The sequence below is a fragment of the Neofelis nebulosa genome, chromosome 16, assembly GCF_028018385.1.
Source record: "Neofelis nebulosa isolate mNeoNeb1 chromosome 16, mNeoNeb1.pri, whole genome shotgun sequence".
In the NCBI taxonomy this organism is placed as follows: Eukaryota; Metazoa; Chordata; class Mammalia; order Carnivora; family Felidae; genus Neofelis; species Neofelis nebulosa.
The window spans coordinates 19,808,276-19,832,764 of NC_080797.1; the positions used below are offsets into that span (position 1 = coordinate 19,808,276).

The following is a 24,489-nucleotide window of genomic DNA, read 5'->3' on the forward strand; positions in this document are numbered from 1 at the left end:
TCTGGCTATCTCTCAGATATCCTAGACATGTCTGTCTCTGTGGCAGAGTCTCAGTGAGCGGTGTCCAGCTAGTCCTGCCGACTACACCAACTGCTGGGGAGCAAGAATGTCCCATCCCCTTCTCAGGGAGAAAGAGTTCCTGGGTCCTTCAAGGTCCTTCTAGTTGGACTAAGAATCAAATTCATATGAGATAGATTAACAGAAGAAATTAAAATTTAATAGTATGTATGTGGAGAACTCACACTGACATGGCAGTCAGGCATAAAGGGTATAAATGTCAATTTGAATTAAGGAAAAGGGGGTAGTGGTCTGGGAACTCAAAGGGGAAAAAAAGCAACTCACAGGAAGATGAAAACCAGTAAATGTGTGTAAACAAATGTTTGCCCTGCCATGCAGTTGGGTTACTCAGATAACATTTATCCCTCGTAATAACCCTTATCTGCAAAGACCCTCCAATTGAGATTCTTGTATGTAATTAAGGGAGGGTCAAAGGTTTCTCTGGAGCCCACAGGGTCTTGACTGCCTTTGGCTCAAAATAATCTTCCTGCCAAAGTGGCCCTTCTTGGGACAGCCTGCCCACAGCCCCTTTGCCTCTGTTTGTGTTGGCGTGTGATAGCCACGCCTTCTCCTGGGTGGGGAGTGGGGTCCCAATAAACCCTGGGGTGGGGTCCCAATAAACCCTGGGGCTTCTGCCTACAACTGAGAACTATGAAGGGATAGTGGGCAGGAATATTGGCCTCCCCTCAAACTTTTCCCTCCCTCCCTTTTTTCTCAAGTTTGATTGAGGTGTAATTGGGATAAATAAACCACATATACACAAAGTGCACTGTTTCAAACTTTTTTCTTGTTGTTTTTACTACTTCTCAAAGCTTACATAAAGTACAACTATGTGATGGTGTTTGGTTCTATGTGTTTAACGCATGCATCATTTCACGGAACTAACCACCACGAACTGCAAAACAATGGTAATCACCTCGCTGGAAAGGTCTTTAACTCTGACTTTGGTTTCATTCTTGGCAGGCAGTCCAGCTGGTGAGGCTAGGGCCTCAAGTGGTGATGTGGCTTCTGTGGACTGCGGTTCCGTGTCCTCTGGTGGAGCTCTCTGGAGCCTGGCAGGTGCTCCTCAGATGTGCCACTTGGGCGCCCTCCAGTGGAGGTCTTTACCAAGTTCTCAACGTGGAGTATTTCTCCAGCGTCTGATCAGGAGCGCACACAGCTGGGGCGCGAGCCTGGTAGGCCTAGGATCCCTTTTTTCAGCTGCTTCCTCTTCTCCATCCCCCAATTCCCCGCCCAGCTTTCAGAGCCTCCACCCCTTCCCATCCTGGTCCTTTGGTTGGGAAGCTTGGAGCGCGGACGCTTTTTTCTCCCCAATCTGCTTTGTATTTCCTGTCATTGGGTTTGCTTTTAGGTGCAAACAGAAGGAGAACAAAGAGGGAGAAGATGAACTGGTATTTCTAACCCCAGGTCTTGGGACCCTAGCTCTTCTGGGCTGGGAGGACTCTTCTCCTTCAGAGTTCCAACTGTTGGCCCCCAGCGGCTTCAGATGGAGTTGCAGCTTCGGTGCTGTGGCTTGCTGGGGACCTGGTGGGAGGGAAAGAAAACACAAACACCAAGAACACTCTGGGCATCTGACCCCATCTCCCATTAGGGCTTCCCTTTCCCCCTCTTCTGGAGCACTTAAGATCCCTGCTGAGAGTGCACTTTCAGGATGTGGGCTGCAGGGTTCACACTCAGGCGGGAGGCTATAGAAGGAACCATAACCAGAAAACACACAGCTGGATTGGTCCAGTTTCCTTCCCCAATCTCTTACTAGGGTTCAGTTTGCAAAATACTCAGATAGCAGCTCCATGTATTCTGCCTGAGTTCTCAGCTGTAGTCGGGGCGGCGTGGGGAGGTCTTTGGAGTGTGTTGGCTTCATCTTACCTGAACTAGAAGCCTGCAGCATAGGTTTGCAAGAGTAAAAAGCTAGAAACAGGGTCAACTGTCATCCATATAGGAATAGTTAATTATGCTACCGTCACACAATGAAACATTAAGGCTGCTATTTAAGGGGTTGATAAGCACATATGTGATGGCTTGGAAAGATTTCCATGGTAAAATTTAAAACCTTTTTATTGGAGTGTAAAATACACATAGGAAGTGCACACATCAGAAGTGCACAGTTCAATACATCTGCAGAAATAAACACTCCATGGAACCAGTTCCCAAATCAAGAGAGAAACATTTCCAGCTCCCAGGAGGCTCTTTAACTTAATAAAATATATGTGGAAACCAAGGGAACTAAAGAGGATGCTGGAGGCCACCTTTAAGCCTCTTCACTGTGGTATTTAGAATACTCCTCGGCGGCTTGTGGGAAAGCATAGCCTGTAGGTCAAGACAGGATGGAAGGGTAAATAATTAGACACAATACGACACACCTATTTCACATGGTGTTTTGCACCCACATGCTCAGAGCCCCAGTAGGCTATGTTTTGGCTCAACCTCAGTTACAATCAGATAACCAACAATGATCAGACATTTGAGTCAAACATGTGATATGAAAGAGAAGGACCAAACAAGACCAGCCAAACCAAAACATGACCACAGATGAGGAGAATGTTTTCTAAAACATCTGCAAAGAGAGAACAGACTGGGAGCTTTTGAAATAATAATATAATTCCTTGGGCCTATGCATGGCTCAGTTAGTTAAGCATCTATCTCTCTCCCAAAATAAGTAATGATTTCAAAATAATGTGATTCCCAAACTAAATATTTCATCTAAAGATTAGAAGAGCAAATAAAAGCACAAAACACAAGAAACCCACCCTCAAAAAGTACAACCAAACTCACAAACATGGTAAACATAGATGGAAAAAGGAGACAAAAGAATTGATTCAGAGAGGAGAGGGAAAGGGAACAGGGGACCGTCAGGAGGGGACACCTGAAGGAAAAGTGGACACCTGTGTGAAAGTCACTTAGGAATCATTAACATAAGCAGTTTGGAGCTGGGAAGTGGCCAACAGCCCACACCCAGGGGAAATCTGCCAAGGGTTGACAGAGGAAGCATCTAGGGTACAATGAGACTGACGGGAAAAGGCGACTTCTCCTTCCTTATAATCTCCCCATGGCACCTCTGCCTCAGAAGGACTCAAGATCTCATCGAGAAGCCTGAGATGGAGGGGCAGTGGTTCAGGATCTGGGCTGCACCAGGGCCCAGGGTAGGAGACGTGGTCTGGTATGCACTGACATGGGCAGCCTGGAAGGGGGTCCGGGATGGGGCTGTATGTCCAGCGAGGCTGGGTGTGAGCCCTGAGCACTGATTCTTCCTCAGGTACAAACCCAACATGTGCCCATCCCTCCCTTGGACCCGACTCTGAGGTTCTGTGTCCCTGTCCTGCTGCACTGGGTCACCTGGTTTGCTGGCAGCTGGCTCCCCACACACAATTGCAAGTAGCATCCTGGCCAGTGGGATGCTTTGCTTCCCCAAATCATTGAAGACACATGATAACATCAGCCATAGGCTCCCAAAGGACGGCACTACTTTTCTTCTAATGAATGAAATTAGGAAGTCAGTGAAGAAAAAAAAATAAGGGAAGTAGGTGAGAGAAACTAAAAAAAAAATGATTTAGAGAAAAGCAAGCACTTTGCCTCTGAGTTCAGTTCAAGTCCCCAGAGGGCAACTGGCATTAGCTGAGCATCAGAGAGACGACCCAGGCAGGCAGGACATGTGGCTGTTCCTGGTTCTGTTCCTTCCCATCGTCCAAGGTGAGTAGCGTGGGGCCTTCAGGACTGAGCACCTTAAGGATCAGGGCAGAACGATGACAGCATCTGTCCCACATGGAAATCACAGAGCCTTTCATTGATCCAGACACTCATTCATCAAAAAACTATTTTAAAAGCTTTGTTACCAGACAGGTACTAAGTTAGGTGTTGGGGAAGGAAAATAAAAATAAATAACACAAACTATGCCTGTTTTCTAGGGCACTGTTTATTGTCCCCGGCAGATAAATCAATAGACAGATGACAGATACATGAATGGATGGATGGATGGATGGATGGATGGACGATGGATAGATGGTAGTTAAATGCATGAATTCCTGAGGAATATTTAAGGAGTCCAACCTCCAGCTGAGACCCACTCAGTCAAGGTGGGGTTCAGACATCTGGATCATTTGAAAGTATGCACAATTGGTCTTGATTTGTCCCTCAAGCAGGGAACCTCTCTTCTGAAGAGCTAGAGTATAGGTAGGAAGATGCCAGCAAAACCTGGGTGTTACAGGATCTCTGGAGAGTTGCTCATCCCCACGTATCAGTCAGCCTGAGTCTCTGCTCTGGATGATCCAAAGACCTGTCTTCCAGCGCAACAACTGAGACACTTTGAGTGGTGTCACTGGGGGAGGAAGACCAGGGATTAGAAGGAGTTTATTTGTGGACTGGATGTTACATCCTTGGAGGTAGCTAGTGCTTGATGCTCAGAAGGGATAGGAACTACCATTGGACCATTTGGCTGCCCCAGCTCTGCTCCCTGTCATTGGAAAGAACCACAGGGTTTGGGGCTGGATGCAAATAGTGTTTCTTCTGGGAAGGAGGTTATCAGGGGCAATAAAATAACCTCATTTATTCATCCATTGACTTCATCATCATATGTGTGGAAGAGAAAAACTCTGATAAGGAGATCTCCAGGCAGGCAATTTTGGGAAAACTTGCATATTATTATGTTCTTTTTTTTTTTTTTTTTTTTTAAATTTTTTTTTTTTCAATGTTTTTTATTTATTTTTTGGGACAGAGAGAGACAGAGCATGAACGGGGGAGGGGCAGAGAGAGAGGGAGACACAGAATGGGAAACAGGCTCCAGGCTCCGAGCCATCAGCCCAGAGCCTGACGCGGGGCTCGAACTCACGGACCGCGAGATCGTGACCTGGCTGAAGTCGGATGCTTAACCGACTGCGCCACCCAGGCGCCCCTTCATATTATTATGTTCTTAATGTGGAAGTTCATGTGGGGATAAAAGGGTTACAAATATGTATTAGTCATAATAGCAACATACCACAGACTGAGTGGCTTAAACTATAGAAATTTATTTTCTCACATTCTGAAGGCTGGGGAGTCAAAGACCAAGGTGCGGGCTGATTCAGTTTGTGATAAAAGCTCTCCTTCTGGTTTTCAGGCACCACATTCTCATGGTGACCTCCTTTTTGTGCATAAGCAAGGAGAGAAAGAGAGAGAGACAGAGACAGAGAGAAAGAAAGGCATCATCTTTAAACAACATCACAGGGGAGGTTAGGACTTCAACATATGAATTCTGGGGCAACACAAACATTAGTCTTTGACAACATAGAGACAGAATTGATCAAGGGGCAAGCAAGCCTAGCTCATCTGTTGTCAGATTGACATCACTACCAACCCATCTAAGCCTTCTTCCACTTCACTAAGCAAAATCCTGGAATCCTGTTTCCCCCAATCGCCTTCCTTCTGTGGGTTGGAGTTTGTCAATGGAAGTACTTGCCAGAGATTTGGGAGGTGGGAAAGCAGCCTTACACTCTGTAGGCAGCTGAAGGGCCCATGGGTGGGTGGGAGATTCAGAGTGACTTCTTGTCAAGCGCTTGGGAACCCTCACTCTGTTGGTGGAGACTGAGATCATTGGTGGGAGTTTCTCAGAGACTTCTCAGAATCGTAGCAGCTTCTTATGGGCTCTTGAACAAACCCATTCTGGAGCTTCTGACTGTGAGCACAGTATCAGCTTCCCTTCTCATGAGTCAGTGCAAAGACTAAGACATAACTGCTCACAGCAATATTATTCACTTGGCCAAAAGGTGAAAACAACCCATATATCGTCAACTGATGAATGAGAAACTAAATGTGGCCAATCCCTACCAAGGACTGAAGTGCCCACATACCCTACTTGGTGGATAAACCTGAACAATTATTATGTTAAATGAATGAAGCTAGAAAAAAGGGCCATTAATTGTAAGATTCTGTTCATATGAAATATCCAGAAGGGAGAAAGTTATAGACAGAATGTAGATTAGTGATTTCAAAAGCTTCAGGCAAGAGGGAAGTGAGGAGAGATTGGGTGTAGGATTTCTTTCTGAGGTGACAAAAATGTTCTGGAATTAGAGGTGATGTTGCACAACTTCATGAATATCTGAAAACCACTTTAAAATTTATGATATGTGAATTATACTTCAATTTTTAAATTGGAAAAAAATAAATCCTTAGCCTTAAACAATATTTTCTCATTTTAGAAAAAAACAAAATTATCACTGTCTTTAACTTAGCAAACTGGAAAAAGAAGAGCACAATGGTAATGTTGAGGAAATAAGAGGAACAAATTACATATATGAGAAATTAACAACTTAGGAAATAAAAACAGTAATATTTACAAACTAATCTCAAACTGGGTTAATGTGCAAAAGACAAAGAGGAGGGAAGGAGAAACGGAAAGGAAGATATCTTGCAGCATGTGTAATCAACAAAAATCAAGCAGTGCCATGTAGTCAGAATGTGTAATTATAATAGATACGAACGTTTGAATTATTTTTTAAAGTTGCTTTATTTTGACAGAGAGAGACAGACAGACAGAAAGGGGGGGGGGCAGAGAGTGGGAGAGAATCTCAAGCAGACTCTGCTCTGTCAGCACAGAGCCCAGCGTAGGGATCAATATCAGGAACTGTTTTATCATGACTTGAGCAAAAACCAAAAGCCTGACTGAGACACCCAGGTGCCCCAAGATATGAACATTTTGATTATGAAAGGACTTTGTTTCTTTTTTTTTTTTTAATATTTATTTATTTTGAGAGAGAGAGCATGATCAGGGGCAGGGGAGAGGGAAGGAGAATGAGAATCCCAAGCAGGCTCTGCACTGTTAGTGCAGAGCCTGGTGCAGAACTCAGTCCCATGACTGTGAGATCATAACCTGGGCTGAAATCAAGACTCAGACACTCAACCAACTGAGCCACCCAGGTGCCCCATGAAAAGTACCTTGTAATTACAGGACTTTATGCTAATACATACTCCATGAAATAGATAACTTTCTTGGAAAAACAAACCAAAAGAATAGAACCAACTCAAGAACCATCAAAGAACTTGAATATTCAATATTCTTGGGAAAACAATTTCCAGGAATCAAAGAATTTGCCCCAATAGTGAATTTGTCACATAGTTTTGAAGATAATTTCTTAATACTTAAAGACACAGAAATTCCTTTGCTCTATTTATGTGCTGACCACCAGTGTTTTTTTAAATTTTATTTTTTATTTTTTAAAATTTACATCCAAATTAGTTAGCATATAGTGCAATGATGTTTCAGGAGTAGATTCCTTAGTGCCCCTTACCCATTTAGCCCATCCCCCCTCTCACAACCCCTCAGTAATCCACAGTTTGTTCTCCCTATTTATGAGTCTCTTCTGTTTTGTTTCCCTTCCTGTTTTTATATTATTTTTTTTCCCTTCATACACACACACACACACACACACACACACACACACACACACACAATGGAGTGTTACTTGGCAATCAAAAAGAATGAAATCTTGCCATTTGCAACTATGTGCATGGAACTAGAGGGTATTATGCTAAGTGAAATTAGTCAGAGAAAGACAAAAATCAGATGACTTCACTTATAGGAGGACTTTAAGTGAACACCAGTGTTTTAACATAGAGAGGTCCACACAAAATCCAGATTCCTGGTTACTCTCGAAAAATGAAAAGATCTGAAACCACAGAGCCAACATCTTGCATGAGAGCAGTGGGCCAAAGTGTACTGGGGTCTTGCCTTTCCTTGGGTCATTTGCTCTCCAGATGACATTGGCCACGGGGAGGGGGAGGAGTGGGTTATAGGATGTTGCCATTGCTCAGTATGGGTGTTTTTGATTCTTTGAGATCTGTAGTTGCGCTCTTAGGTGATTTCTGGGGTGGATTTGACCCACTGGAGTTTTCAAGGACAAAGTTCTGTCTTGTGGAAGGTCTATTCCTTCTTTGACTGTTATTCAACTCATCAGGTACTTGGGTTTATTGGAATCATTTGTGATACAGGAGGCTGTGGCTCTTCCTCAGGCAATGGGGTGTGGTGGTGACAGGCACGTGGACTTGTGTTTTTCAGGCTCATATCCCCTCATGGCAGTGTCAAATGCAGTGAGTGGCCCCGTGCGGGGCTCGCTGACCGTGCAGTGTCGCTATGAACCCGGGTGGGAGACCTACAAGAAGTGGTGGTGTCGAGGAGCTAATTGGGAGAACTGCCGTATCCTTGTGAAAACCAATGGATCAGGGGAGAAAGCAAAGGGTAACCAAGTGTCCATCCAGGACAATCAGAAAATGCACATGTTCACCGTGACCATGGAGGAGCTCAGGTGGAACGATGCAGACACCTATTGGTGTGGGATTGAGAAATCTGGAACTGACCTTGGGGTCAAAGTCAAAGTGACCATTGACCCAGGTAAGAGTATGTGTAAGTGTGGCTGTGTGTCTTTAGAGCCTGCTCTGTCCTGGGCCCTGAGGTTCCTCTCCAGTGACTTCAGTGTCACTCAGAGTGAACTGTCACACAGGGTGGTTGAGTCCTGAGTTCTCCTAGAACCTGACTGATCCCTTGGGGCTTCTCTTAGATGCTCTCATGGCTCCCAGTACCTCCTCCAGGACTGGATCAAGCCTTTCTGGGCATGTGTTTCTCTGCACAATGCAGTGTCTGAGTCTATTGCCCACAGAGAGCAAGGTGATGGTCCCAGTTTCAGCCCATAGGCCAAAGGGACCTCCTTCCATGGGACCCAGAGACTCCAATTCCTGCCAATGCTTTCCTGGACCTCTGGTACCCTGTGTTCCTGCTCTTTCTGGACTGGGACTTCATAGTGGCTATTCCCACCCTCTGCTCCATATCCAGTGTCAGAGGGAAAGGGCCCCAGCATAGTTGTGGTGGTGTAGTTGATTTCTGAGGTCCAGAATGGCCTCCATAGTCAAAGCGCTGTTTAAATCTATCAAATACTTTTTGTCCGTATCTATGAGATGATCATATGATTTTTCTCCTTTAGTCTGTTAATGTGGCATATTATACTTATTAATATTCTCATGTTCAAACAATTTTGCATTCTTGGGATAAACCCAACTTGGTGATGATGTATTATCTTGCCTATATATCCCTGGATACAGCTTGCTGATTTTTGGTTGCAGACTTTTGCATTTATGTTCATGAGTGGATTTGCCTATAATATTTCTTATTGCACTGTCCTTGTCAGGTTTTGAAATCAAGATTATGCTAGATTCATAAATGGATTTGGGATTACCTCTTCTTTTCCTATGTCCTGGAATTTTTTGTGTAAGATAGACATTATTTCTTCCTTAAATGTTTAGTGGAAATTTCCATTGAAGCTCTATGTGTCTGGAGTTTCCCTTTGGAGAGGTGTTTTACTTATTTGTATGTAAGCTCTACACCCAGCAGGAGGCTTGAATTCCTGATGCTGAGATCAAGAGTAGCATTTTCTTTTTTTTTTTTCTTCAACATTTTTTTTTTTTTTTTTATTTTTGGGACAGAGAGAGACAGCGCATGAACGGGGGAGGGGCAGAGAGAGAGGGAGACACAGAATCGGAAACAGGCTCCAGGCTCCGAGCCATCGGCCCAGAGCCTGACGCGGGGCTCGAACTCACAGACCGCGAGATCGTGACCTGGCTGAAGTCGGACGCTTAACCGACTGCGCCACCCAGGCGCCCCAAGAGTAGCATTTTCTAAGGACTGAGTGAGCCAGGTGCCTGTTGGAGAGTTTTTTAATAATGAATATGATTCATTTAAATAGTTGTAAGATGATTCAGGTTTTCTATTTCTCTTTGTTCCTATTTTAGCACATTACATAATTTTTGCTAGAGATTTTTTATTTCGCCCTGAGTTTCAAATTTATTGGCTTAAACTTGGTTAGATATCCTTTTATTATCCTGTACCCTAATTATCTTACCTTCTTATATATGCACAGGATATTGTGTGAATACCCTTTTTCATCCCTGGTATCAATTATTCAGATCTCTCCTTTTATCATGAATATCTTTCTAGGTTTTGTTTTTGTAAAAAAAAGCAATTGTTGGCTTTTTGGTCTTCTCTGTTTTATATTTCCTTCCTACTTCAAATTAATGTTTTTCTTTTCTTCATATATTTTCTTCCTTCTCCTTTCCTCTGCAAGTGACCATGCAATGTCACTATGGCCCAGAGTGGGAGACCTATGTGAGGTCCTGGTGTCAAGACGCTGATTTGAGTAGCTGCAACATCGTTGTTCAAACCACTGGATCAGAGTTGAAGAAGAACCATGTGTCCATCAATCAGAAAAAGTGCACATTCTCCATGCTCATATGGGGGAAGTAAAACAACTTTTGAAAAAAATGAGCTGGTGTTTTTCTGAGTTGCTCCCAGGCGTTTTACAAAATGACATCCCTGTTCACTCCTGAAATCTGGAAATTTAGATAAGGACCCAAGCTTAGAATTCTTCCATAAGTTCCTTCTTTGCTTTTTCTGGGGCACCTTTTAAATTAACCACTTGGATTTCATTCTGTGAAAAATCAGTGACCTCTTCCCCGACCCCCTTGTAAGTCACAGGGGCTCTCAGTCTCCTGCTTGTTCATGGTCCAGGATGGGGGACTGCCCTTCCTCAGGCTCTCCCCTGGATCTGTAAACAATAAATGTTGTGACTCTGCTTCCATCGTGTGGGTGTATTGAAACTGCGCCTTTCATTAAAACGTTCCTGTCCCTGGGTGGTTCATGTCCCTAAAGTGGGAGTGTGGCTATGGAGGGAGCTACCTACCTGCCCACCCACGTGGGTGGTTGTGCCTCCTCATGCAGCAGGTCGTGATCTACATCTTCTTAATTCAATGAACCAGCTCTGGCTTCTAAATACACACGGAGGAACTCAGGCAAGTCAATGCAGACACAGCCTGGTGTGGGATTAGGAGAGTTGGAGATGACTGTGGGTCCAAGTGACCATTGACCCAGGGAAGTACTCTTCCCTCATGGACCACTGGCATCTCCTCAGCAAGAGGGAGCTAGTGAAAAATTGGGCAGATATGCCAATTTTTATATTTAATGTGGATTTTTAGAAAGAGAAATTTTAAAAATACACAAAATGTGAAGTAGAAAAGTATGTTCTGTCTTCTATAGTACAACCCTACCCAAAGGTAAGGACTGTAACCAGCGTGTGTCTGTGTGTGTGTGTCTCTGAGTGTGTAAGAGATAAAGAGCATGTGTGTGTGTCCACTGAAAAAACTCCTATGCATCCGAAGTATATATATGTGTGTGTATCTTTCCTCTCGTCACCAAAAAATAGCATATATTGTTCTCTCACTTAATGTATTTTAAAAATCATTCTATAACAATATCTATAGATTTTTGTTTTTAATGGCTTCATAGTATTCCATGATATTTATGTTTCATGACTTGTTTTTGCTTGTGTTGGACATTTCCGTTGTTTTTTTTTTTTTTTTGCAACTACAGGCAATTCTGTAATGAATCGCCTTGCATGTATGACTTGATACACATTTATGGATATACTTGTAAAGTACATTCCAATTTAAAAAAATAGCTGTGTTACTGGTCAGTGCATTTTCCAATTTGGTGCATATTACCAAAAAGGTTATAAATTTCTACCCTTCTTTCAATGTGTTAATAAACGACCACCCCACATCCCCACCATTGGATGTGGTCAATTCTTTATCTTTATGCTTTGAATGGCAGACTTGGCATATTGATGCACATGACCTGGGACCCCAGGCAGTGGAGAATGCTGTAGCAGATGGGAGTGGATGAGAGGGGAGAAGGAGTGGCAAAAGGCTGCCATGCAGAGAGCTACCAGGTTAGTGGTGGTGGGTGAGCTGAGAACCAACAGGACACGTGCCCTCATCGAAAGAGAGAGGTTCCAGGCTGCCACCTGCTCCAGCTCGCCGACCCTCCCAGCCGCTTCCCTCCTTACACTAGACTTTGGCAAATATCAACTTTTATTTGTAGAGGGAGTAGCACCTTCAAAAGCTTATGGGTGAAAAGAAAAGAAAAGAAGTTCAAATCAAATAAGAAGCATACTTCACAAGAGGAAATGCCTAAGAGCTAGGCATGGGTGTTGATGCACCTTCCAAGAGAGATTGGTTACACGTAGTGGTATTGACCCATAAGTAAATATACGGAAGCTTCCAGAAGTCAAGTTTCTCACAGTGCAAAAGGAGAGTCACAAATAGAGAAAACCAGAAAACTAGAATGAGCTCTGTGGTTCTGACTGGGAATTGGGAGCATTGCAGGGAACTGATAGTTTCAGGCTGTCCCTGAAAGCCCATAGATGTGAATACAACAGGGAGTATGTTTCCATCAGTTACCTGTATATGTAGGTGTATCTGCAGAGGACCTAGGAAAAGGGACATCCTAATAACTAGAGAGCACCCAGCTCCTGGGCCTTTGGCTTCTTGAAAATCATTCTCCACTAAAAGGAAGTAGAGTTCTTTGAGAAGTGGCTGATTCCAGGGCTGGGACACCAAACCTGCAAGTTGAACCTTGGGTATCTTGTTATGTCACAAAAGAGGAAGAGGTCAAGGGCCAGAGAGACACATCAAAAGGACAGGAAGCTGCTCGAAGGGGCTCCCAGTGGCCAAATCTGGGACTATTTGAACATCAAAACACATAATGGTAGTAATGGAGTGTAAACCCTTGGAGCAAAATAAAAGCCATTTTAGCGTATATTGGTATAAGCATATAAAGGACTAAATTGAAATTTGATGAGGAACTGGTGATTTACATTGTTTCAAAACTTTCACTGACAACCATTGCATGTGAGGCAGACACACAAGTCCTCTGAGTATCTCCCTGATTCTAGACAAATGGGGCTCAAGAAACCATATGGGTCATTAAACACTTCACTTTACCCATGAGGAAACTGAGGCCAGACAGAAGACACAGAACCAGTGGCACCTGAGCCAGAACTGGAAACAAAGCCTTTGATCCCAAGTCTGGTGTAGTTTCTATACCTCCCAGGATGTGCAAGGTTGCTTCTGTCTAGTAAACAGTTATGTTCTGGGATACCCACTTTACATATGGTTCCTATTCCATATGAGACCACCTTATAAAGAATGGGCACAGATACCATGCTAGTCTAAACATTTCATCTTAGCATTCTCTGATCTGTAGGAATCCAGGTAAGTAAGTAGCCTCTAAAATCTCCTCTGCCATTACTCTAGACACTTGGAAAGACTTCTCAACTGGTGGGTCCTTGATATTTTCCCTGATTAGGACTTCGACACATAATTTGGGGGCAACATGGTATTATAGTTCCAATAAAAATGGTTCATTATTAAATATGGATACACACACAAAAAAAAGAGTAGACAGAGCCCAGGAAGAATGTAAGTAGAAAAGAGAAAACCCAAAAACCCGTGCACCCCTATCGAGAGGAAACATGTATACCTTCGAAAATTATCAAAGAAAAAAGCTTGTGTTGTTTTTGATGAGTGAGGTAGACGAAGTTAAACACAAAGAGCTACACATTCTGGGCTTGCCATTACTCAGCTTGGGGAGGGGTAAGTGACAGGGGCGGGTGGGGAGGTGGAAAGGCCAAAGGTCAGGCCAAACCCAGGAGTGGGTGATGGTGAGTCTGAGGTGCCTGGAGGATGGACAGCATCACAGCTGTGATGGGGACAGATCTGAGCCTCTTAGAGTGTCCCCTCTATATGGAAAAGTCCAAATGGCTCCTGGATCCCATGCACCTAAAGACCAGTGGGGCCAAGGGACAAATGAAGAGACAGAAATGAACTGTTTCTTGTGATCATTGGGCGAGTCCCCTGGGCCCAGAGGCCACTGATGTAGATAAAGGGACAGGTGAGTATTTACATGGTTACAAAGCCCTTCCCCACAAAACACTTATTACTTACAGAGGGAAAAAGAGAAACTTCAACGAGTTTTGTCAAATTTATAGTCATACATCCATACCCCTATTAAGATTTTGTTTGAGATGACAGTAACCCAGGTATTCCATGCTTTAAAAAAGCTGATTAGACTGTATACTTAGCATGTGAAGACTTTGTAAAGTTTGAGGTATACATATACCACAATACACTTTTTAAAATTACAGAAAATAATTTCCTGACATAGATCCCTATACTTTTCTTTACCTCTCTTGGCCATCAGTGAAATTTTGCATCTGCATACAAGGAACCACGTTGGGACCTCTTTGAGGGGATAAAAGGGCTTATTCAGCCCTCTCACTTTCTAATCTCCCACCTCCCTGTTGCTGGAAACAATCTAAATCTACATTGGATTTAGAGTAATCTAAATTCACACTGCCTAGAATGAAAGGATCATCCTCTCACATATAAAACATTGAAATCATTTCCCAACAACAAAAAAAACTCAAAAGAGCGCAGCAAGCCATAGATTTTAATAGGAAATATATAGTGCAAACAGATGAGATGTGGGTTGGGTGATGGTCCAACCCTGCCTTCAATCTTTTACGCTCAGGCAATTCTTTCTCTGGGAGGTACTGATGCAGCAGAAGGTGGAATTGGCGGACCTCTGTGCAGCTGGCCCATCAAGGGTATTTGTCCACGTGGACACAATCTCAAGCTTTTTGGTTTAATTGAGGTTTTATGCTTACTTGTTGGTCTGGAATTGGAAAACCCATCATTGGCCAGAGTCCTGAACGATGTAATAGTTATTTATCCTTGGCAGAGCCACTCAAGGGTGGCAAGAAGAGGAGGTACCAGGAGGATCCACACAGGAAGATTCTCTGCTGCTACATTGAAGGCCAGGGTCGCTGATCTGTGCAGGGCAGTGAGGGAAATAGAGTTTATTCCTAAGGACAAGAGGAGTTCTCACCTAACAGGAACCCTCATCTCTCTTGGAACTGCAATCACTGTCCGTTCCCTGATCAGATCCCAGAGGGTGTAGGGACGTCCATGGGGCGGAAGCTGTGGTTCTCCTGCACAGGGTGACTTATCTCCCCCTGAGTCCCCCTGACTCCTGCTCAACCACATCATAGTAACAGCAGGTCTCCAAGCAGGGGAAACTTCACCAAATTCAAGAGCACAAAGTGAAGGAGCACCTTGGTGGCTCAGTTGGTTAAGTATCCGACTTCGGCTCAGGTCATGATCTCACAGTCTGTGGGTTTGAGCCCTGTATCAGGGTCCGTGCTGACAGCTCAGAGGCTGGAGTTTGCTTCGGGTTCTGTGTCTCCCTCTCTTTTTGCCCCTCCCCACTCATGCTCTGCCTCTCTCTCTCTCTCAAAAATAAACATTAAAAAATTAAAAAAAAAAAAAAGAGCACAAAATGAAGATTGTGTAGCAGGGCCCTGAGCAGAGAATATGGTGACAGGAGTGAACCTCTCTTCTTCAGGGGCTGCCCTAGGCCTTACCTCTCCACTTTCACCTATACCCCACCCACATAACCTGTTAACCTTCTGGCTTCTCCTGGGAGGGATCTCTCCCCACTCTGACCCCCACGTGGTAGAGCACAGCAGGTGCACTATCACATGCACCCTGTACGTGGACACATGGTCTATGCACCATTGGGCCCTTGCTCACATATGTCCCCCTGGTAGTCCCCCATCAGTATCCAGAATCTGTCCCCCTCAACCTCTGCCTCATCCCCTCCCCTATAAGCAGTGCCAGGACCCCCTGCAGGCTGGCCTTGTTCTCTCCTTCTACCTGCCTTGAGCAAGGTTTGTCATGTTCGTTTCACAGGGGGTTCTCTTGAGAGAGAAGACACGGTGCTTTGTACTTCCTAAATTATCCTTGAACCCACTGTGCTCTTTTCCCAAGCCCCACTTCCTGTGGAGCTGCCGCCCCATCTCTCCACCTGCAGGCTTCCTCCTGTGCCCCTCAGTCCCCTAAAAGTTCCACATCCTCCCCTCCTGACTCCACAGAACAACTGGTCTTTAAATAGTCACGAGCAGGACAGAGGCCGATCGTGAAGCATGAACCAAGTGCCTGGCTGCACACATAAATGAACACACAGTCCAGCAGGGCAGCTCCAAGGAGTAGGATCCTTGAGAAGGGAAGGAAGAGAGACTGTACCAGAAGGGAGGCGGTGAAGGGGACTTCTGGGAGGAAACGCACCTTCACCCTGAACTCGGATGGGGTGAAACTGGGGCAGGGTGTTTGCCCTTTGAAGAAAGAGTTAATTGATTGTTCTTTGGATGCCTGTGGAGGGGGTGGGTTTCAGACTGATGGCCCAGCCTGTCGATTGACCATGTTGGGAATGTGAGAAAGCAGAAATGTCAGCTTCCCATTCCTTCCCAGCATTTCCCTAGCACTTGGGGAGGGGAGGGCTGGATCCATGGAACAGGTACCTGCTTGACTGTCTGTGGGCAGAATAATGCCCCCCTTCAAAAATGTCCTAATCCCCAGACCTGTGAATGTGTTATGTTACATGGCATGGGGGAATTAATGATACAGATGGATTTAAGTTTGCCAGCAGCTGACCTTGAGATGGGGAGGTGATCCTGGGATATCTGGGTGGATCCTATAGAATCACCAGTGTCTTTATAAATGAAAGCACACGGGAGAGCCAGTGTCAGAGTAATGAGGGTGAGAAAGACTTGACCACCCTTGCTGGCTGTGCAGATGGAGGGACCATGAGCCAGGGGTGCAGCATCCTCCAGAAGCTGGAAAAGACAAGGAAGCACTTCTCCCTTAGAGCCTCCAGGAAGAGCCAGCCCTGCCAGCACCTTGAGTTTAGCCCAGTGAGCCTCATCCCAGACCTTGTCTCCAGAACTTTAAGATCATAACATCGTTTTGTCTTCAGCCACCAGGGTGGTGGTGATTTGCTCCAGCAGCCACAGGGAGCTAATCCAGAGCCCTTCCCTTCTGGCAACTGAAAGCACCTGCACCTGTTTTGGCTGCTTGGGGGTTGGGAGGCAGGTCAGAAGGAGACCAGAAGCTTCTCTCCTGCAGCCCAGCTGAACAACTTAGCTTAAGTTTCTCGTGGGGAAGGGAAGATCTTTAAGGACTCAGAAGAACAAAGAGGGGACCCAGCACAGACCTCGCTGTTTCTCCCCAGCAGAGGAAACATCAGGGGGGCCAATGGGGGTCCCTGTGAGAGTGTCCCGAGGAGAGCTGTCCCAAGGCAACAGTGGGAAAGGTCTGTGGGTCCAGCTCTGCTCACCTGGTTAGCGGGCTATTCAAATCCATGGGCTGGCTGCTGTTGATGCCCTGGGGAAATGGACGAGAGGAAGTCCAACTGGGCAGCGTTGTTCTCGCTACAGGCTTGGGAGAGTCTGTTGGATCAGGGGCCAAACACACAGAGAAGAGCATGGTTGTGAGTGTCACAGGTAGCTCCCATGGTCTCCACACCCCACCCCCAGGGGTGCAGAACTTTTCTGTCTTAGTGCCACTGCTCAGCCACGTTGGTTTTCTCTTGCATCTTTTTGGCATTATTCCAAACAAACGATTACTGATTTGCAGAGAATCACCAGTTTACCACCATGTGAGATATTGGGGTTGCTGGTTATGTGGGCAATTCCCATTCAGTTTCATCTCAGTGTCCTGCTGGGCACAGCTGAGCATGTCAGAACCATGTTCCCAATCCCTGGAGCCTTAAATCAGCCAGGCAGGCTCCTTTCTGAGTCTCAGCCTGGCCTGAAGCAGGCTCTGTGCCAGCTGCCCTGAAGCGATGTGACCCATGAGCTGGCAGGCCCAGGGTCCCCTGTCTCCTGGGACTGCTGAGTGCCCACAGCCCCTGCTTCCCCCTGCGGTCCTTCCTTCCTCCCCAGGGCTTGCTTTCTTACTTCTCCAGGCTTGCCCAGGGAAGGTCATCTGGGTCAAGGGTCCAGACTCCAATTCTCTGGCACCAACTCCTCCTCCACTCATGCACACATCTCCCTACTTTTGTCTTTTTCAGTTAATTTCTGGAACATTCTACACAAGCATACCTCCACACTCCACACTTTCGCATACAATATGTGCATATGCTAAGTTTTAAGAGACTTTTGTCTCTTTAGAAATGGAGTGTTGAGTAGCAGATGCATTACCTACCTAGTGTCTGTATGTTTGTGTGTTGGAGACAAGATTCAGGGGTCCAGAGGTGGAGCAGTAGGGCGGGGGCTATAGCCTGACTCTCCTTCCAGGCCTGTCTCCAGGGAGGCCATAGTGCTTCTGGGGCAGCTGCAGGGGAGCCCAGGGTCCCCTCCAAGGATAGAAGCAGCCAGAAGAGAGGGTGCCCGCACCATGGTGGAACCTACCTTCCCTTCTCCCAGAACTGTGTGCACAGTCCCGTGCTTACTCCTTTGTGCTGACGTTGCCAGAAGGGGGAGGGGGGAAAAGAGGGCACAGGGAGAAGGTCTCTTGTCCTGTAGTTAAGACCTTCAGGATCATGTCTTTCTGGCTCCCCACTCCTCTCTGTATGCCTGATGATGTCCCACGCAGGATGGGATGTGACCAGGAAAAGAGGAGCTGTCTTCCCTGGACAAGCTCGTCCTGGCCAAGTCTGTCCTTCTCTGCCCCCTCTGGGGAGAGCAGATGGAGACATGTGGAGTTGTGGGGGCTCACCTTTTCTTCCAGTCTTTCTCAGACTCTTGGCGCCCCCCATACACCCTTGCATATGCACACACACGCTCACATAAGCGCACACACACACACACACACGTATAGCCTCAGGAGAGTTTTGAGACTCCTCTCCATCTACCTGGAAAGTCAGAGAAACAGTCCTTACTCCTCTGGGGGTGGGCCCCAGGGCCCCAGAGCACAGGAGGGGTAGTACTTACTTGGGTCAACAACCACAGAAAATTTGTACCCCAGGTCATTGCCGGTTCGCTCAATCCCACACCAGTAGGTGTCTGCGTCTTCCCGACGGAGATCCTCCAAGGTCACGGTGAATATGCGTCGGCTACGATTTTCCTGGATGGACGCTCTGCCCTTCTTCACCAGTTTCTCTGACCCAGTGGTCTTAACAAGGATTTTGCAGGAATTCCAATTCTTCCCGCGACACCACCACTTCCTGTAGGATTCCCATCCTGGGCTATACTCACAGGTTGTGGTCAGAGTGCCCCCCTCTCTGCCTCTCACCATTCTCTCCAAGCAGGTGCAGAAGTGGCCTGGAAAACAGAAACCAACATGCACCTCATCCTCCCTTGGCCCAGAGTTGACCCAGGGGCTGCTGCAGCTTCTGGCCCTGCCCTGAATACCAGCCAGGAACCTCTGCCCTCTGTCTAATCACCACATCCCTCCTGTCCATTCATCTCCCGCAGAATTTCTTTTGCTGTCACCCCTCTTGGGCATCCTCCTTGGGTCTCCTAACTGCCCAATACAGCAGCTTCCACTCACTTGCCATCCTACTGACCACCGTCCCCTGCCCTCCCTCAAGCAGCACCTCTTCCAGGTAGCACAGAGCGCACACTGCAGCCACAGGTGTATTTATGAATCCCAGAGCTGGTGAGACAGCGTGGCCCCCTCCCCATCCATGCCCCTGACACTCTAACCCCCACACACCTATAAACCCTCAGCCTCCAAACTGACATGAACTAAACACACACACACACACACACACACACACACACCAAACACACTCACTCACTCGCACAGGTGATTGCTTGTTTTTTACCTACATACCTTGTACTTCCATGTTTCTATAACATCAGTGGATGAGTAAATGGGGTAATTTTATTTCTCATGATGACCTCCTCCCTAGAAGAGTCACTCTCTGCATCCTACTCCAAGCCCTGTGGTTCTGGAGGATGAGAAGGAACAGAGCTGGGACAGCCAAATGGTCCTGCACTAGCTACTGTCTTCTCTGAGCCTCAAGCACCAGCTGCATCCAAGGATTTGACATCCAGCCCACAAATAGTCACCTTCTCATCTCTGATCTTCCCTCCCAGGGGACACACTCAGAGTGTCTTGCTTGTTGAGCTAATGACACTGGCCGACAGTCTTGTCTTTGGATCGTCCAGAGCAGGGACTCAGGCAGGCTGATGTGTGGGGTTGAGGAACTCTCCAGAGAGCCTGTCACACCCTGGTTTTGCTGCCTGTCTTCCTCGCTGTCATCTGAGTTCTTCAGGAGAGAGGTTCCCAGCTCGAGCTACAAGTTAAGACCAGTTGTTTAGGCTTTTAAATGATCCTGATGTCTGAATCCCACCTTTACTGAGTGGGTCTCAGCTGGAACCTGATCATCTGTGCTCCTTAAAAGTTCCTCAGCAATTATTTATGTATATGTGCATATATGAGTGCATGTATGTATCTGTCATCTATCCATCCATGCGTCCATCCATCCATGCTTCCTTCCTTCCTTCCTTCCTTCCTTCCATCCATCCGTCTAACATCTATCAATCTATCTGCCAGGGTTGACAAACAGTGCCCTAGAAACAGACACCATTTACGTTATTTATTTTTCTTTTCATTCCCCAACACCTAACTTAGTACCTCTCAGGTAACAAAACTTAAAACGAATTTTTTAGGGGCACCTGGGTGGCTCAGTCGGTTAAGCATCCGACTTCGACTCAGGTCATGATCTCGCAGTTTGTGGGTTAGAGCCCCATGTGGGACTTTGTGCTGACAGCTCAGGGCCTGGAGCCTGCTTTAGATTCTGTGTCTCCCTCTCTCTCTTTTCCTCCCCTGCTCATGCCCTGTCTCTCTCTGTCTCTTTCTAAATAAACGTTAAAAAAAAGAAGTTAGATTTCAAAAAAAAATTTTTCTAATCTTTTCAATGAAAAAGTATCTTGATGAATGAAAGGCCCTGCCATTTTCTCCAGGAAAGCCCCTGTCTAAGTCTCACCCAGGTTCTCCAGGTACTTGGTCCTGAAGCCCCTGCCCCACTCACCTTGGACGACGAGAAGGAACAGAACCGGGAGCAGCCACATGTCCTGCCTGCCTGGCTTGTCTCCCTGGTGCTCAGCAAATGCCAGCTGCCTTCCAGAGACTTGAACTGAGCACAGATGCAACCTACCTTCTCTTCTTCTAAATTATTCTTTTATAGTTTCTCTCATCTACTTCCCCTCAATTTTTTCTTCAGTTACTTCCTTATTTCGTTAAGTAGTTAAAGAGCAGTGCCGTCGGTTGGGAGCGTATAGCTGACCTGATGAGGTGTCCCCTCCCTTGCTCTAGCCCCTCAACTCGGCATCCCCTGGAGTCTGACTCTGAAGACCTTCTCTCCAGGGAGGGTCCCTGCCCCTGCCACTCTGTAGCACCACCTCCAGTCTGTGTGCACCTACTTCCTGCCCCCCCCCCCATCTTCCAGCCCAGTTCTCCACTTCAGTGGTATTGGCCCCTTTGTACAGCTGTCCACCCTGTTAGCAGCTCAGATGTGCTCCAAATGCCATTTCTTGTCATCTTTACCCTTAAAGTCAATCTGTCCCAACACATGGTCCCTGAACCCAGGGATCCCTCTCCACCTGCCTCCACCACTCTAGTCTTCCGTAGACAAAGACCATGGGGTCTTCTCCCTGCCACCTGCCACCCTCAGAAGACCTTGCAGGGGTGGGGGGCTTGGAGGTGGAGCAGCCCAGGGCTTTGCCAGAGGAGTAGGAGAGGGCGTGGCGGGCCAGCCCCAGGAGGGAAGGGGAGCAAGAATCCCTGTCCCCCTCAAGGTCCTTCTGGCTGGACTAAGGCTCAAACTGACATGAGACACATTAACAAGAGAAAATCAAATCTAATAGCATATGTGCAGGGAGTCCACACAGACATGTCAGTCAGGCAAAAGAGATACAAATGTCATCCCGAATTAAGCAGAAGGGGGTAGGGGACTGAGATTTCAAAGGGAAGGAACCAGTAAATGTTTGGTGCACAAATGTCAGTCCTGCCAGAGAGATGGGTTACTCAGATCAAATTTAAATGTAAGCTTCTCTGCAGTTGCACACATTAACAGTTCAGCTGCTACGTGTTTCTTCCAACGGAACTGGTCTATTCATCCGGATGATAGGTCAGTTTAGGCAAACTCATTCCAGAAGGCAGTGATGCGGGTGGATTCACAACGTTAGGCCTGTGGTCCAAGTAATCAGGTAAGAAACAAGAGGCTTTTCTATGGAAACAAGAGGAACCCAATGGTTCATGACTGGATCAAACGTTCAGCCAGTTTCCGAGTTGTGAGGGCAGCCAGTGGGGCAGACTTCTAGATGTTGGACGCGAAGCATCTCAGATAGAGTGAGGGCAGGCTGTGCAGTCAGAGGAACCCAATGGTTCATGACTGGATCAAACGTTCAGCCAGTTTCCGAGTTGTGAGGGCAGCCAGTGGAGCAGACTTCTAGATGTTGGACTTGAAGCATCTCAGATAGAGTGAGGGCAGGCTGTGCAGTCAGACAGGTCCCCTGGGTTTGTAGTTCAAATGTCTCTGGTGATCTCTGCTTGACTGATATCCCCTGAGCGATAGGCACAAAGATTGTGTAGGTTATGAGTTCTTGTGGATTTCTCCAGGTTTAGGTAAGTGGTTTACATTTAGCAGAACCTCAAGAGAAGGGCAATTTTAGTTCTCAAAGGATTCCAAGTCAGAAACGTGGGAGAAACCTCAGAATGTCGGTTTGGAATGTTGTAGCCTGGTGGTGGAAGACACTAGAAGAAATCAGGACCTAATCCAGTATATAATGAGTAATAATAAAATCTAAAATGTACGAAGATGTGTTATTGAAACATATTTTCTCTGTATAATCACTTCTTTGAGCAAAGATAATGAAATTAACACTAACTTGTTTGCAAAATAAGTCATTTCCCATAAAACTTGGCCTGACTATTTCCATAAGTACAACAAAAATTGCATTTGACTCCTTAAAACCTGCTTTGCTAGGGGTGCCTGGGTGGCTCAGTCAGTTAAGTGTCTGACTTTGGCTCAGGTCATGACGTCATGGTTCACGAGTTCAAGCCCCACATTGTCAAGCTCTGCGCTGACAGTGGGGAGCCTGCTTGGATTCTGTCTCCCTCTTTCTCTGCTCCTAAGTTTCTTGTTCTCTCTCTTTCTCTCTCAAAAGAAGTAAAAATAAACTTAAAAAATATTTTTAAAAATATTCAAGGCAAATACAGAAGGTTACATAGTTGTGAGCAAAATTTAACACCTTGAATATTAAGACTCAGTTTTCTTATGTAATCGAAAACTGATAAACATAGGGATTATTTTGGTAAGCACAATCATGGATTTTCAGGCAGATAATTTAAAATATGAAGAAAAAGTTTTGCTTGCAATTTCTTAGGGAGAGGGTCTAATAGCTGAAGAAAACTCTGTACTTCTAAAAAGAGGAAACAAAAACTTTTCACCCGTGTGCTTTTTGTGTTAAAACTCATTTACTTCTTTAAATTTATCATAATCTTAGCCAGTATTGGCTGCATATAAAAGTTCTTTCCAAAGATTCTGTCTTCGTTAACCTTCTAGAACTTTCTCTTTTTTTGCATTCAGATTTTGCCCTAAATGTTTCCTCTTGAAATAGCTGGTCTCTCTGTAGACAAAATTATTTTCTTTTCCCTCAACAAATGTGTCTTTTCATTCTTCATACTTTTTCTTACCAAAAACACATATCTTACTTCCTTCATATACAGAGTTGTTTCCTTTATTATGTCCAGTAGTCTTAATTACATTTATTAGAATTCTTTTTTTTTAAGATTTTTATTTTTACTGTAAGAGAGACAGAGACAGCACAAGTGGGGGGGGGCAGAGAGAGAGAGAGAGAGAGAGAGAGAGACTGATGCGGGGCTCAAAGTCACAAAACTGGGAGATCACGACCTGAGTTGAAATCAAGAGTCGAATGCTTAACAGACTGAGCCACCCAGGCATCCCACATTTATTAGAATCCTTTATTCTTTATTAGAATTTATTAGAATTCTTAATTTCTATTGAAAACTAAGTAGTAAGCAACTGTAACTTGGTTACACAAGAATCCTTTAGATTGGCAAATTTATGAATATATTTTATAATTTTTAGAAACAAGTGATTTTTTTCATCTTTTCATAAAACATGAAATCTATTTACTAACAGGCTGAAATACATCTTTAATTTTGCTATAATAAGACAAAAGTGGATAAACTGATGTTCTTTATTTTACCATATTTACAGCTATATAATTTAACTTGTTTTTAACAATTATGCTCAGACTGCACCTAAGCTTCATGAGGCATATGGCAAAAACACCGATTATTCTAAGGTTTCTTTTTCTCCTGATCAAATAAATTTGCAATAGCCATACCACAACCTCACTTGACTTTTAGTAAATACAAGCAGAATAGAAGTTTTATATTTAAAACTGAGAAATCTACAGACATATCTATTTTAAGTAAATCAACCTTAAATTAGCTTTACTACCAAATATGTTCCCAGATCATGTGAATTTGAAACACGTTTGGGCGAGTTTTTACCTTTCTGAGTTTTAGAATGCCCAATCCTTACGAGTGCTTGCCTTCAAACTACCTAAATAGAGTTCTTTTGCAAATTAATTTTAACAGTACCGCCCAGAGGTAGAGAAAATATCTCACATTTACAACATACATGGACACACACACACACACACACTACACAGACAAGATGCAAACAAAATCTTAATTTTGTTTCTACTAATCCTTGTGGAGAAGACATGACAGGCCCAATTTTTAAATACTTCCCTCTATTTT

General features: G+C 45.3%; 2 protein-coding genes across 4 annotated transcripts in view; one reads left to right on the forward strand and one right to left on the reverse strand.

Annotated features, from left to right (window-relative positions):
- Positions 1-3,615: 3,615 nt before the first annotated feature.
- The window catches only part of LOC131498145 (CMRF35-like molecule 5), a 32,308-nt gene continuing 11,434 nt past the window's right edge, over positions 3,616-24,489 (forward strand). The window contains exons 1-3 of one of the 3 annotated variants that reach the window (XM_058705069.1): positions 3,616-3,744; positions 8,081-8,413; positions 10,137-10,559. In XM_058705069.1, the coding sequence (XP_058561052.1) occupies positions 3,705-3,744; positions 8,081-8,413; positions 10,137-10,315 (552 nt within the window). In that variant the 5' untranslated portion in view covers positions 3,616-3,704 and the 3' untranslated portion in view covers positions 10,316-10,559. Of the gene's footprint in view, positions 3,745-7,853; positions 7,980-8,080; positions 8,414-10,136; positions 10,560-24,489 lie in introns of those variants that run through there. The other 2 variants (XM_058705071.1, XM_058705070.1) reach the window with 2 other exon arrangements.
- LOC131498142 (CMRF35-like molecule 5) lies at positions 14,338-21,263 on the reverse strand. The gene is made up of 4 exons (XM_058705065.1): positions 20,726-21,263; positions 18,678-19,007; positions 17,081-17,192; positions 14,338-14,737 (listed from the first exon to the last, which is right to left on the reverse strand). The coding sequence occupies exons 1-4, from the start codon at positions 20,763-20,765 to the stop codon at positions 14,635-14,637; spliced, it is 585 nt and encodes a 194-aa protein (XP_058561048.1). The 5' UTR covers positions 20,766-21,263; the 3' UTR covers positions 14,338-14,634.